A 15,285-nucleotide genomic window follows, 5' to 3' on the forward strand; every position below is an offset into this window, starting at 1 on the left:
ACAAAGCTTAAAAGTAATATTACTACGACTTTAAACACAGTCTTGCAAATGTTTCAATTAAATGAACAGATTTTTTTTTAACATGTTGTAAATTAAAAAAACACTATTTAGTAAATAAATAAATATTTAATAAATAGCTTTAACTAAGTTAAATTTTTCGATTCTTTTAAAAATTAAAATGCTATTTAGATCTAAAACTTCGATATTTGTAAAACTTAACAGGACTTATTTTCAAAATTTAATTCATCATGTTATGTTAAATAAATAGTTGTAGAAAAAACTTAAAAATTCATTGAAATAAGTTCTACTAAGGCAGTACATATAATAATTCAAAAGTTAAACTGGAAAAATTAACAAAATTGTCTTAAGCATTTAAGATATTTAGTGACATTAACTCCAAGGTGATCTCTAAAACTTTTGTAATATAAAGTTAATGCACTTTGAAATCATTAGTTTTTTAACATAACAAATTAGTTTTTAATACTATGCTATAAAAACATCTTTTAAATTATCGATACTTGAAAACACTTTGCATAGAAAACAATAACTCGAAAATCAATGCAAACATCTTAAAAAAGCAAGAATGAGTAAAGGTTCTTCTAACTAATTGGCAATTTTTCATTTTTTTAGAGAAACAGTACATAACACATAGCAGTGAAAAGTGATCAGTAAAAACCGCCCTCGTCAGGAACCATGCCTTGGAACAATTGCCCGCCGCAAGCACCAACTCCCTGTTTGTAGTGCTTGTACGGGTCGGTGTGGCTTATTAGATTTTCACACAACCAGCAAAAATGAGCGCCGCATTTGTAGCATTGCATGTGGTTGCACCCGCTGTTCTTCTGTTTGAGTTGTTTAAATATTGAGTAAAAACAAAACTGTTAAAAATTAAGTAAAAACTCAACATTTTTTTGGTTAGTTTTATTTTTTATAATTAGGAAATGTTATTTTATTTACAAGAAATGTTTTTTTATTTTTAAACATTTGTTATCTTGATATTTTTTCATATAACTACAATTAACAAATAACTTTTAATTGGGTTAAAAATAACTTTTTACATTTATTTTCCATTAAATTTAAAAACTATTTATAGAAAGTTTGTTAACTAGATACAAAAAAAAAAAAATTTGTAAATGATTAAATGAAATAAAAACTACTTTAGATTAAGTACATTAAACAATTTTTAAGCGATCTTTGTATTTTATTTTAGTGATACTAACAATTTTATAAATATCCGTTTTTATAGTTCTATATCAAAAAATATTTTAGTTTAGTTTAGTTTCAGTTTTATATATTAGAAAACAGACAATTTGATAAAATTTAACATGTACCACAGATGACCAAAAATAGGATTAGTTTTTAAATACAAACTTAATAAACTAAAAATCAATCTTTTATCAAACGGTACTTTAGCTTTTTTAAGTATCACTTTAAAACCTAGTAAACCTCAATTGGTACTCTACAAGATGGGCAGTTTTTGCAGTTTTCTTTCAAAAATTTAGAGATGTCAGCCTCTTCGATTATTCTCTGTATCCTTTTCTTCCCGTATTTTTTATGATAAAATTCTTTCATCTCTGGACTACTCGAATTGTATTTTTCAATAAGTTCATCCAAATCAGCTAGTTGTATTTAATTATTTTAAGGCTTGAATTGGAAATAATAAAATTTACCAAATAAAAACATTTTAGTTTACTATTTTATTTAAAGAAGTTATAAATGATCTTAGTTTTTTATAAAGTAATAAGCAAATTTAGTTGTGATATTTCAAAACAAAACCAGTTTACAAAAGTAATCAAAAGTTATTACCAATTATCATACGTGTATCAACTTTTTTTGAAAACTTTTGTTTTAGTTTTTCAACTTTTCATACACCTATTGAAACTCTTACATTTTAAAATAAATGACTAAAATTAGATTTTATATTTTCTGAAAAAAAAAGTAACAAAATCTAAACTAACTGATTAAATACTTTTAAAATTTGTTATTTTTGAAATAAGCTGCTTGAATATGGTAAAAACTCTTAAATCGACTAGTAACTTATATGACCTTTGAAATACGATTTTAATAAAAACTGAAACTTTTAAAGCAAACATAAAAAGCAAAAAATTAAAAAAAATTAGTTCTTTGATAATACAAAACTTTGTATTTTAATTCTACAAAAATAAAATCAGCTTAATTTTTGTCAACAAATTCAAACTATTTTGGCAAAAAGCAACGAAGTATAAATATAATCTCTCTGAAAAACATCTTTAGTATTTGTATTAAACTTTAAGAATAACTTATAACTAGTGATCTACCAAATCCAAGATTCGGACTCGGTTTCGGACGAATCCGGCCTTTTTTGACTAGGATCTGGCTGAATCTTAAATTTCAAAATAAGAATCGGACTCGTCCTAATCCTAATTTCAAAATAAGATTCGGATTTGGCCGTATCCGAAATTTTGGATTTGGTAGACCACTTTAAACTTTATGAATTTTACTTAATTGTTTGTCAAAAGTTAAATGAAATTTAAAACTTGTTAATAATTTCACGCTTTAGTGGATAAAAAATGGTTTTTCACACTTATAAAAGCCTTATCAATTTTGATTTAGAGTTTTGCACAAAGTATCAAAACTATGAATTTTTTTTTTGTTAGACTCTCAAATAAAGTCAAGTACATAGTAAAGGCGTTTGGCCCCAGCTTTTTGGGTAACCGCCCTTATTTATTCATCATATGTTTAGTTTTTCATTATTGCTCATTGCAATGAACTGCTGCAACTTGAAAAAGAAAAAAATGCAACTTAAATATGTAACATTGAAGCAGATGCTTACATACTTTTAGCTATATACTTTTTGTTAATATTTTATCACTTATTTAATTGATAATTTTAATTTATGACATCTAGGTTATAGCTTCAAACATAACTTTTTTTTTATGTTCTAAAGAAAAAAATTGTTAACAATAAAATTTTAATTAATTTCTAATGAACTGCTGCCACTACTTACATTATTTATTGTTGAACTCTGAATATTAATAGAAAATTTAGATTTTTTTGCGGTTATGAGAAATAAGGTTTAAAATCAATGATGCAACATTTCATCAAAAAACTTTTGCCTAGTGATTTGTAAAAGTTATAAAAGAAGCCTATATTTTTTGAGTAAAAAAAATTGTAAAACAACAGTTTTTTGGTTCTTTTGTATAATAGATACATCACCCAAACTGTCTTACCTAATTTATATAAAGTAGTCTAGAATAGTCTTTAGTATTGATAGATAAAACTCACTGATAAATTATAATAATTAATATAAAAGCAATTTATTTTTTTTATGTCCAATTTAAATAATACAAAAATGAAGCTGCCCGCAGAGGGTCCTAAGCACAAACGTGCTAGAAAGTCACCCCGTCTGCAGGAACAGCATTGGCAAAAAGGTCAGGTTGACAATCTACTCACAGACAGTCAACCAGACTCAACTGAGACTTTTAATATTGGCCCACCAACATCCATAGATCACAAACTTTTAATATTTTTTTTTTAATTGATATCCTATTTTTTGGAGTGAAATATTGTTTTGAAAACAAAATCTTAAAATGATTGAAATTATACCATTCTCTTTACAGGGTTTCCGAAAAACCTGGAACCATGGAATTAAGCAATTAAAACTAAAAACCTGAAAAAATCTGGAATTTGAGAAACTTTGAAAACCACCTGGAATTTCAAATGAAAGTCACTAAAAAAACTTAAATTTTGAACAATTTTTACATATTAAGTAATAAAACTTTGATTTAAAACAATAAAATCTATCATAATGATAAAAAAGTTTTATCACCACAATTTTGTTTTTTATAATCACTTTAAAGTAGCTTTACAGTATCTTTTTATTTTTTTATACTTTGTTTGATAACCAATTTTGTTAATAGCTTGATTTTTATTGATGACAAAAAGATATTAAATTTTTTCTAAGAATTTGAAAATCTCGATGTGACTCAGGATAGCTTAAGGTCACTCAAGGTAGTTGTTTTGACTTATTGAATGGCAACCCTGAATAATGTAAATGTTGTTGGTAGTTTATTTATGATCCCGGTAGATTTTGACCACGCACAACTAAAACAAAAAGCCTTGCTTCTTGTTCAAGATGTGGATACAAGGTGGAACTCAATATATCTTATGCTAGATAAAAAGCACTAAAAAAGCTAAAATCAAGTGTTCAGTAATATTTAGCTAACCATAAAAACGATCAAGATTCGATTATTACACCTGAAGAATGGCAGCTGGTTAATGACATTGTTCTACTGCTTGAACCTTTTTTTTTGTAACAAAGGAGTGTAGTAAAAACAATGCATTGTTCTCAAGCGTGATCCTGCATGCAAAATCACTGACAACGTTTGTTAACTTTTGTTATAATTCAGAAGAAGTATCGAATGTTTTAAAACTTCAGCTAAAAATATAGGAGAGGCTTGCGAAAGGAGGTTCTATACCAATAACAACAACACCCTAATGACAACAAAATACTGTTAGTCACAATAGCTATTGATCAAAGATATCGAATTTCCGCTTTTCTTTCTTACCTCAAAAATAATGTTAAAAAGCAGCCAAAATTAAATGTTAAAAAGCATATCTGTTTCGAGGCTAATCAAGGTGGTGATTCTCCTATATTGCCACCAGAGAAACTAAAACCACGGCACTGTAAGTGTCGATCCGAAGAAGTTTTCAACTTAGTATTCTTTGTTTTAAACAGAATAAAACACCGCTACACAGGAGGACGATCAACAGGATGCTATTGATGAAGAAATTGAAGCAGAAATAAAGTGCTTGTTCTACAGAAAATTGAATGCAGAAACTGAAGAGGATAAAGTATTAAACTGGTGGAACTTTATTAAAACAAAGTACCCACATATTGCAAGTTTGCAAGGAATTATCGTGTTTCACCATCATCTTCTGTGTATCTTGAAAGATTATTTTCTGAAGTAAGGAATTTGCTCGAGAAAAAGCAGAATCGATTGCTTCCAAAGACCGGCGAAAAACTTTTATTTCTCCACTACAACTTAAGATAAACTATAGATTAACTTAAGCAACTGTTTAAACATATAAAACGAACTACAATCGCAAAAGATGTCTCTGTTATACTACAAAACACTATTCTTGTTTTTTTTAAGTTAATCTACATTACTTTATTGGTATGGTTAAAATGTAATCTTAAAGGAGTTTTTAAATTATTTATTATAATTGTAATTCCTATTCTATTTTTGGCCTTAAGCACAGTTGGTACTATATTTCAATTTATTATGGTAATGCATGTTTTTAATTTGCACTTTGTTTTATAAATATGTACACTTGCAAAAGTTTATGTTCTTATTCGTTTAAGGTCACAATAAAAACTAATTCTAAAGTTAAACGTTAAATGTTTTAACTTTTTTTTTGTGATTTGTTTTCTGCTTTAGGCATTTTTCTAAAGTCTATAACTTATTTATTTTGCATAACAAAAGTGCAACTTAATTGTTAATGTTGCTTGCATGGCCATCAAAATATTGAAACTAAGTTTTGAGTATGTAGCTTGATTTTTTTTTAGCAAGAAAATTGTTTTTTAGTTAGCTTTAAAAATAAATTGTTCTAAAATAAAAATGTTTTTATTTATTAACACCTTAAAATATTGTTCAAATTTTTTAAACATAATGAGTAGTAATATAATGCGTAATTATTATTTATAAACTTATTTTGTATTTACATAATAAGCAGATTAAATCTTTCGGGTTCTAAATATTAACTATTGGGATTGGGACTCGGATTTGGCCGGATCCAATTTTTAAAATTGACATTCGGATTTGCCCGAATCCTATTTTAAAAATAAGATTCGGATTCGGACTCGGCCGAATCCTAGTTTAAAATTAAGACTCGGATTCGGTAGATCACTACTTATTACCAATAAAAACAACAAGTTAATTTAAAGATAATAAAAAAAAATCAGTTTTATTTAAATAAAACACTTTAGATTTATAAAGCTCCAGACTTTCTAATAATATCGAAATTGTTTTTAATTATGAAACGACATAGAGCAACTTCAACAAGATAAATAAACTTTAACGTATGACTCTGTTTACCTTTATAGCAATAATAATAACAGTAACAAGAATAACAATTATAATAATAATTAAAATTATTCTAGTAAATTTATTATTTACTTAAAAAAAAAAAATAATTCAAATTGAGAAGTCCGGTATAATTAACTTCAATGTTATTTAAAAAATAAGTTATACAAAGTAGTTTAAAAAATACAAACTTATAAAAAAGTAAGTCAGTTGTTGAGAAACTTTTTTTAAATAGCAAGGGCTGTATTTTAATAATTATATTTTAAGGATAAAGTTTTGAGTAAAAACAAATGGTGAAAATAAATAAAAATCTAGTTTCATTCAAGCATGCTTACAATGTCAAATAACATAAGTTTGAAAACATCTACAATAAAACATATATTTTTATAAAAATAATAACCTTGAATATTGTTATTAAAATTCAATATATCTTAGTAAAGAAATTTTCTACATTAAATTTTCAAGTAGTAGTTAAATTATTATGAACATTATTACTACAGCAGTTAATTCTAAACCAGATTTTGTTCAAAAATACAAACTATTTTTTTTAATTTTTTATAATCATGTTCAAAGTATCTATTTGAATAAAATACATTTTTTTTATATACAAAATCATTTAAAATTTCAAGTATATAAATATCTAATTAGAATCAATACTACTATAACATCTGACCTAAATAACAATTAGACTGAACTTAATCCAAAAAAATGTCCTATTCACAAAACTTTTCTACCTTAAAAGCCTAACTAAAAAAAAGCTTTAAAATTTAATTGCAATAAATATAAACTACAGATTGGTATTTTTTAACAAATCACTTTATCTAAACAGTGGAACACTAAATACTTGATACCTTTGCTTATAACAATTTCAGCTTCTGTTAAATTTAACATTCTACTGAAGCCATATTTAATTTTAAGTTTTTCTTTAACACTGTCATCCCCGGAAATATATTCGTCAATAGCTGCTCTTAGTTCGCCTAAAATCGACAAAAAAATATACAACAATATTTTGAAATAAACTAAACTAAGAGCAACTTGTGAATAACAAAATGTTTAATTTTTGCAAACAAAAATTGCTTTATTGTTTACAAAGCTAGACTCTAACCGAATTAGTTTTATTAGTCTTTTATGTTTGTTTTATTGTCTAATTTAAATGGAAACTAAAAATATTTAGAATATGTATTGGTTGAGTCTTTTAAAAAAATTGTTAATTGTTGGCTTGTAATTATATGTATTTAGAACTAAATTTTTTTTTATTGAAACTATTTTAATGAAGCCACTTTAAACTCTGTATAGAAGTATTTATTTTACAGAAATCTAAACAGCTTTTAGATATTTATTAGACTAACCATCAAGACAACAAAATTCTTTACGATTTAAAGATACATGTCTTATTACAAAACATATTCTTCATAAACATAAACTTCAATAAATATAAGTGTCAACTTTGTAAGGACTGTTTATGATTAAAAATTGAAATTAGAGCTTAATTTTTTTCTGGCAAGTCTTTACTAGGATAAGTAGTATTTTTGCTACACTATGACTTTAAGGTTTACTTGTTTCACTATCAATTAACAACAAAAAAAAAATATTTTGCATCAGTAACACATAATAAAGTTTTATGAATAGAATAATATAATAATTATGTATATAATTTTTTATTAACTTTTTAGAGTATTAGGTTCCAACTTTTCTAATATTAAAAGCGCAGACTCATGTCTAAAGAGGGCTATTTTACTAGTAGATAAAACCCTTTTAATTATTAAAAAAGAACAGAAAAACTTACTTGATAGTAGTTTGCATGCAGTTTCTCCGTGATAAGTTTTCCTGCAATACACGCAGTAGACAAAACTGCAAGCAGGGCACTGTCCGAAATGCTCCCCATCTTTCACAATTACCACGCACTGACAGTGCTTCAGAGGGCAATACTGCACATCAGCCATTTTGTCTAATGTAACTTGCAATAGAAGGCGGTCATATCTCTCAAACAATTCAGTTGAAACTAACTCCTTGATCTAAATAAAGTGGTTTTGAGTTCATTTATGGAACTTATGTTAAAAAATTAAACAATTTTAGCAATAACTCTTTTACTATAGGTCATAAAATTTTTAACATTCTACCTTAGTTTAAGTTAAAAGTATAAACATCTTCAATAGTTTCTTAAAATAAACATCTTGATTTGATAGTAATGTTTTGTATTCAATGAGTTTATTATTATAATCTTAAAGGATTTTTGTACTAGAAACTAAGTTAGAACTACTTTTAAGTTAAAATAATTAACTGACATCAATCAATAGTATCTTCAAAATTTTAATAATTGATGACTACCTATTTATATAAAAAACGTGGTATTTTTATTTTTCTAAACTCAGTTTTACAAAAAATTCCTGTAAATAATATATTTTACAATATTACCTGTAAATATATACTACTTGTAAATATAAAACTTAGAATTAAGTAAAAACCTGGCTAGGAGTTAAGGCAGCTTTGCAGCTTACATTTGGACAGATAAGTTCAGAAACCTTACCATCTTTTATATTCACTTCTAAATATGTTTTCATACAGTTTTTACAGTATATGTGATCACAACCTGCAAATAATACTTTTTACAGTTAAGATTAAACTAACAACTACCAACTTCATTAGATTTCAAATTACTAAAAATAAATAATTTAAATTTATATTTAAACTAAATTATTGTTATAAATTTGATTAATAGTTTACAAATAAACTACTGAATAAACATACATAAACTAAAGTAATTCACAAAAACTACTACTAATGTTCACACTTAGTTAAGAAAAAATATTCCCTAACCAGTTTGCTGAAAAAACTATTTTTAACCTTTTCTTACCTTCTTTGCTATTTTTCAATAAATTACGTATTCTTTAAGGTTAATATTTAATCAGGATAGTTATAAAAACATCAAGGATTAAAAATACTCAGAAAACTCCTTCTGACTAAGTGGCAATTATAGTTGTTGTATTCTACTGGTACTAATTGTTATACAAATAATAAACTATACATCTAAAACTAAAATAAAATTATTTGAAAAACATAGAAATATGTTTAATTTTTTCCTACCTTATTATACAATTTTTATGTATTATGAAACATCTATTAAAATTATCTTATAAACTAAATATATATGTTAATGTACGTCAGATATAAAGTAATAAGGTGTTAAATCTTAGGAATACATAAAACAAAGCTCGTCAGAAAATTAAAACAACAATTTATGTACACAAACAATTTAACAGAATGACTACGTTTCGTTGAAAAATAAATGTAAACAGCTCTACAAAATCTGTAGAAATCAACGACCATAAGAAATAAGCAAAATTTATCTAGAATATGTATTTATTTGCCATATAAATTTACTATAAACATAAATTTATCATGAACAAACACTGAAAAATAAATAAAGTTAAGTCGATACAATATAAAATCTAGGATACAAGATTTTAAAGTTAAATTAAACAAAACAATAAGTTTTTTTTATACAGTTAAACTTATTGTTTGTGATTGTGTTTGAAATTGTGTCATTAAAAAAATATGGGTATAGATGTTTTTAAAAAATATATATATATAAATAAATAATATATATAATATATATATATTAATATATAATAAATATTAATATAAATATATATATTTTTTTTTAGGCAGATGTTCAGCAGTTTGCGGCTTTTATTCAGAAGCAACTCTTTATTTTTTATCCAGCTGGAACCGCTGATTAACTTGTTTAATATAAAAAGTTTTATAACATTACATATAGTCTAATGACTTAACTATTACTAAAATAGTACATACAATGATTTAATTTATAACTTTTATAACTTAATACTATAGGTTTGCCACAGATCTAGCTGAGAAAAATTTCCTGACGTTTAACTAAAATTTTCCTGAAATTTCTAAATCTAAAATCCTAAGTTAAACTTATTCTAAAATACATAATCAAACACTTGAAACTATATAAATCTTCCAATCTTATTTTTATACAGGTTAAAACAACAGTTTTTTTGATGATTTCAATCATTTAACTTCCATTAAATCACTAGAACCATCTGTGTATAATTGATGTATTTGCAATAAACAGCTCTATCAGCAAAATACTTGTTTTTTTCTAATTTGATACAGTTCTAGTTTGTACGCATACATATAATTTTTAACGCTTCATCTGGGTGTAATAGTTTTTCATTTCATACTGTTTTCAAGCAGAGCTTTGTTAATACTTAATCTAGTTTGACCTCAGCCTGATCATTGTACAACACAAATAATGGTTGCAACAACTTTCCCAGAGAAGATTTGGCAGGATGTTTCAAAATAGAACTGGTCCAAGCAATCTTCCTTTTGCTTGAAGCTCTTAGACTTTAATGCATTCATTGGACAATTTACCAAAGTTCTAAATCTTTAAATGCTAGTATCACCTTAAGAGTTGGAGCAAATTTTTTACTATGTTAAGGAGTGCACAATGTTGTCAAAACGCTTAACAACAATTGTGACTCCTAATTTTTCAAGGCTATGCGGATTTAGGCATGACATATTTTTTACAAATGTACTTCCAATAGCCATTCTGCTCTGGAGATTTTCAACCGCTTTTATAACAAATAATCTACATTCTTTGTTGAAATTTAAGACCTTTTGTTCCTCAACTAGGTCTTTTTTCCTCAAATTTGCAAGCAAATTGGTTGCAGCACAACCAAGATCAAGGGCAGGTTTAAGGAAAGCTTGATCTTTTAATTCAACCTTGAATAACTAATTAAGCTGAGGTTTGTAACTATTAAGTCTTTTATAATGACGCACATCAATTTAATTACCAAGCATGAAATGTCATCATGCATAAAGGCAACAACAGGCTGAGTACTCTGGTACAATGCCAAAAACGGCTGCATAAGAAATATCACATAACTTTAGAAACTAACTAAAGTTATGGAAGTTTTCTTGCCACAGATCATCAATACTAAAGATCATAAAAAACTGCTTGTTCAAGTAGGGTAGTTCTTCAACATTTTAAAAACTTTGCAGTTTTACAAAGGATATTTTATTAATTTATATTAGATGAAGGCATTGGAAATTAAAAAAGTTGTAAATTTCTAGGAAAATTATCCAATTTTAGTCTGACTTTAAAGAATTTTTAATTAACTTTCTACTCTTTGAAGGCTTTGGAAAATAAGGAATTTTGTAAATTAATCTGACAAAATCTGACCTTTTTTTTAAACTTTGTCAAATTTCCTGACTATTCCTGACTTTTTTTTTAAACCCCATATTTTCCTGACTATTGTCATTTTTTTTAGTTATTCCTGATTTTTCCTGACCGTGTGGCATCCCTAATTATAAAACTACACTGTTGCTACTAAATTAAAGTATTTAATTTTAATTTTTACTTTAGACTGTTTTATACCTTGTTTGTATTTACAAATATATGTTTAAAGTAAATATACCTAATACAAAAACATGTATGCTACACAAATTTTTAAATTGTTTTTTTTTTTAATTATGCTGAACTTACAAACTTTGTAAACCTATTCATATTTTATAGGCAGCGAAATTTCATCAGTAATTAAGTATATGAATACGAAAACAACTGATTATAGTATACTGTAAACTTTACAAGTACCATAGATTTTCAACAAAAATTTTGAAAATCTTTAAGATTTTAAAGATTTTTATGTATCCAAGACAAACTTTATTAGTTACACCATAAAAAATATGACTATATTTGTACTTTTTTAGTCTGTAGTTTTTCTTTTGTTATGGGGACTAGTCTATTAACAAAGATTTTAATAACTATAATAATTATTCAATTTAAACAACATAACTGTTTGTATTTTATATTAGCTTTAAAATCAACTTTCATATAAAATATGATAGGACATTTTTCTGAATTTTTAATAATAATGAATTTAGCAAAACACCCTTCTAAAAAATTTTTAAAACTAACTTCAAAATAATAGTACTAGCATTTCTAGAGCTTTATAGTTTTTAAAGAGACTTAGATTAAGTATTTAAAAACATGAATGTAATAAAACCTCAAGACTAACAAAAAAAAATAGATGCAGTTATTAATATTTGCTTTTTATTAAAACTAATATTTCTACAACTGTTTTTAATTTAGTTATTTCACAGCCAAAATAAATTTTAAAATTTATTCAGTGTATAGAGTTGTGGAGGTTAGTTATTTTTATTTAGTATTAATAAAAACTAATCTTTGAAGTTACAAAAAAATACATAACTATAAGACATTTGTACAACCTTAGAACAATTACAACAATCTAATTTAATCAATTACAAAATATTTAAGTAAATAAACTTGTGAATGTTGGTCTAACACTGTAGTAAAAACATAACAAAATTTAAAAATTGTAAAACTAACACATTGAACAACTTAAAAGTAATTTTTATTGAAAATATTAAAATAAGTACCTATCAGTTTAATACATTTGGCACCTTTCTTGTTTTCGAAACAAACTTCACACTTAAACATGGAATTATCAAACTCTTGTCTTTTCTTTGACCCGTTGTTGTTTAGTATATGTGGAACCACATCAGAAAAATTACTTATACTTCTTTTAAGTCTGTTTATAGGTACAAAGAAAGCTTTAAAATTTTAGAACAGTAATTTATGTATTGTTGACATCAACTTTGCTGTTAAAGTTCAAAAAAATACTTTTTTTTTTTCCTTAAAAACCCTTGCTTTAAAAATAGGTAAGCAAAAAAAAAAAAACTAACAATAAGAATAAACAAATATTTTTTTTTTCAATTTGTTTGGTCTAACTATTTTTAAATGGTTATAAACTATCAGTATAAAATAATTTTTACACCTAGTAATTTTAGATTCTGGTTCTGTTTCCCAGGGTTGCAAGACTAGTGTGCTTGATATTTCTAGGTGTTCAAAAATGCTGTCTTTTAAAAACACATACCAATCATAAAGAACTTCACAACCCTCTTCATACATACCATCTAGCTCTTGACATAACTTTTCGACCTTAAAGAATCTTATACTATTAATATTTGTTTTTTTAAATAGTATTTTATTTTTTGTGATTATTTATTTATAAAAAAAAGAACTTAAAAGTATAAAATATCAAAAGCTATCAAATTAGATAAAAACAGAGTTTGTAACTTAAAGCTTAAATTTAATTATTTCATAACCTTCTAATTTAAGTTTTGTACAAACAAAAAACTACATCTTTATAATTTATTGTTTATTGAAGTCATTAAAAATCTTTTTGTAAAAAGTTAAAGGTTATGCAATAAATAAAAATTCCAAAAATTTAAATAGTAAAATCTATACAGCTTTATTTTTTACATTTCTGGTAAAATCATATGGTATGCAAAACCATTAAAAAAAAGTTTTTTCGAATTAAACTATGGCAGTTTTGAATTTTTTATTATTAAATATAAAAGATTTAAAAATAATTTTTTAATCTTAATAGCTGTCTCGTTTAAAAATTTTTACTTTACATGCTAGTTTTTGGAGTAAAACAGAACTTTTAGGCACGTAAATAACTACATGAACTTTACAACTAAATAAATATTTTTACCATAATAATTTGTGTGCGGATTTTATATGAAAAATCTAAAACTTTGAAACTTCTTGATGTATCACAAAACTAACTTGTGTATGAGACAACCAGTCACAGTTTATTATGTATTTAGGAGCTTCAGAGGACGGATATTTTAAGCTAAAGGTAAACTCAAACAAAATTTCAGGTAAGTATTGAACTTTATGTTTGTTGTAACTGTCAGATTTTATCAGCAAAAATTCATTTGGTAGGTTAACTTCAATTTTTATGGTTCCCTTTCCTTCCTTGAACTGGAATAGTTCTTCACCTAAAATGCTTTCTAAAACTTCACATTCTTGCTCTTGCTGTTCAAAATCATCCATTTTATTTTTTTTTATAAAGCCTTAAAAACTACAGTTAAAACTGTTTAAATTACTAACACAGTATACAAATTTAAAATTTTGCTAAAAAAATAGTTTTATTCAATAAATTTAAATAGTAAAGTATTATTATTTTTTTAAAGAATTTTGAAATATTGATACAGTTAAACTTTTGTATAAAATTTTGGAGCTGCTGTAAATTATTTTAAAAGTAGTTTTACTAAATAAAAAGCAGCAATTTTAATACCAATTTGTGACTTTTTCTAATTAAGTTGTTATGCATACAGCTAAAAAAACTGAAATGGTTGAGTTTGTAATGATCATGTTTTAAATGATCAAATTTAAGTACATAGAGTTTAAAATGATTACAAGTTAGATATGATAGTAAATCATAAATATTACACTGATTATTTTGCAAAACTCTGCTTTAATTTAAGCAAAAAGTTTATTTTTTGTATATGTGTTGACGATTGGGTTTAATTCTTGCAACTTTAAAGAGTCCTACTGAAGCTTTGAAAACTGTTTTAGTTTAAAGCTGCAAGAATTAAACCCAATCTTTGACAAATATACAAAAAAAACATCAACTTGAAATAAATTTTGGTTATTTAAAACCTCAGACTTTTATAAGTTTATACTCATCTATTTTAGAAATCATAACAAGAGTTTTTAATTGTAGGCTGAATTATAAATGTAAAAATTCCTAATAAGTTTTTATTGATTTGAACATAAAATTTCTTTGCATGTTTTACGTTTTAATTTTTCAAGTCTAAGATTATTATGATTAAAACTGTTTATATACCTCAAATAAGTGAACTTAAATTAATATTGTGTGAATAGTTGAAAACCTAAAGGTCTTTCTACACACCAGGTCAATTAACAATATTTTCAAGCCTTCTTATTTTTCTTTCTTATATTTGTTAAGCCAGATTGTTTTTGTGTTTAAATTATAAATATATATATATATTTATATGTATACATTGTACAAGTACATATATATATTTGTACAACACTACGTTTTACTAAAAAATATTTCACTGTTCTGTTAGGTTAGACAGTACAGCTCTTCAGTTATTTTTTAACAACATATATATTTTTTTGATTATATATTTTAGTCAGAATATTATTCTTAGAGATTTTTTGAGACTCTTAGATCTGTTCTTAAAATTATTTGAGAGCAGTGAAACACCTTTAGTCAGAATAAAGTTTTAACACAAAAACATCTGTTGTAAATATATGTATATATATAAATAATATTCTACTTAGCTTAGATTATCCAAAAAAATTTTTTACAGGATTGCACAAGGGAAAGAAATATACACTTTAAATTATTAAATT

At 25.1% G+C, this 15,285-nt stretch overlaps 1 protein-coding gene across 1 annotated transcript; it reads right to left on the reverse strand.

Moving 5' to 3' along the window:
- Positions 1–231: 231 nt before the first annotated feature.
- LOC145840817 (E3 ubiquitin-protein ligase RNF14-like) lies at positions 232–13,976 on the reverse strand. Its single transcript, XM_082948154.1, has 7 exons — positions 13,684–13,976; positions 12,887–13,050; positions 12,489–12,640; positions 8,528–8,652; positions 7,849–8,077; positions 1,444–1,616; positions 232–839 (listed from the first exon to the last, which is right to left on the reverse strand). Exons 1-7 carry the CDS (start codon positions 13,951–13,953, stop codon positions 666–668), a joined length of 1,287 nt encoding a protein of 428 aa, XP_082804280.1. The 5' UTR covers positions 13,954–13,976; the 3' UTR covers positions 232–665.
- Between the last annotated feature and the right edge of the window lie 1,309 nt (positions 13,977–15,285).

This window comes from Thalia democratica, chromosome 7 (assembly GCF_965202585.1).
Source record: "Thalia democratica chromosome 7, ktThaDemo2.hap1.1, whole genome shotgun sequence".
Lineage (NCBI taxonomy): Eukaryota > Metazoa > Chordata > Thaliacea > Salpida > Salpidae > Thalia > Thalia democratica.

Excerpts from the sequence above, each read along its gene's own strand:
- LOC145840817 (XM_082948154.1), bottom strand. The coding sequence starts at position 13,953 with ATGGATGATTTTGAACAGCAAGAGCAAGAATGTGAAGTTTTAGAAAGC. Across the intron at positions 12,641-12,886 it reads CCAGAATCTAAAATTACTAG|ACTTAAAAGAAGTATAAGTA; the intron begins GTGTAAAAATTA and ends ACCTATAAACAG. Across the intron at positions 8,653-12,488 it reads CAAATGTATTAAACTGATAG|GTTGTGATCACATATACTGT; the intron begins GTACTTATTTTA and ends TATTATTTGCAG.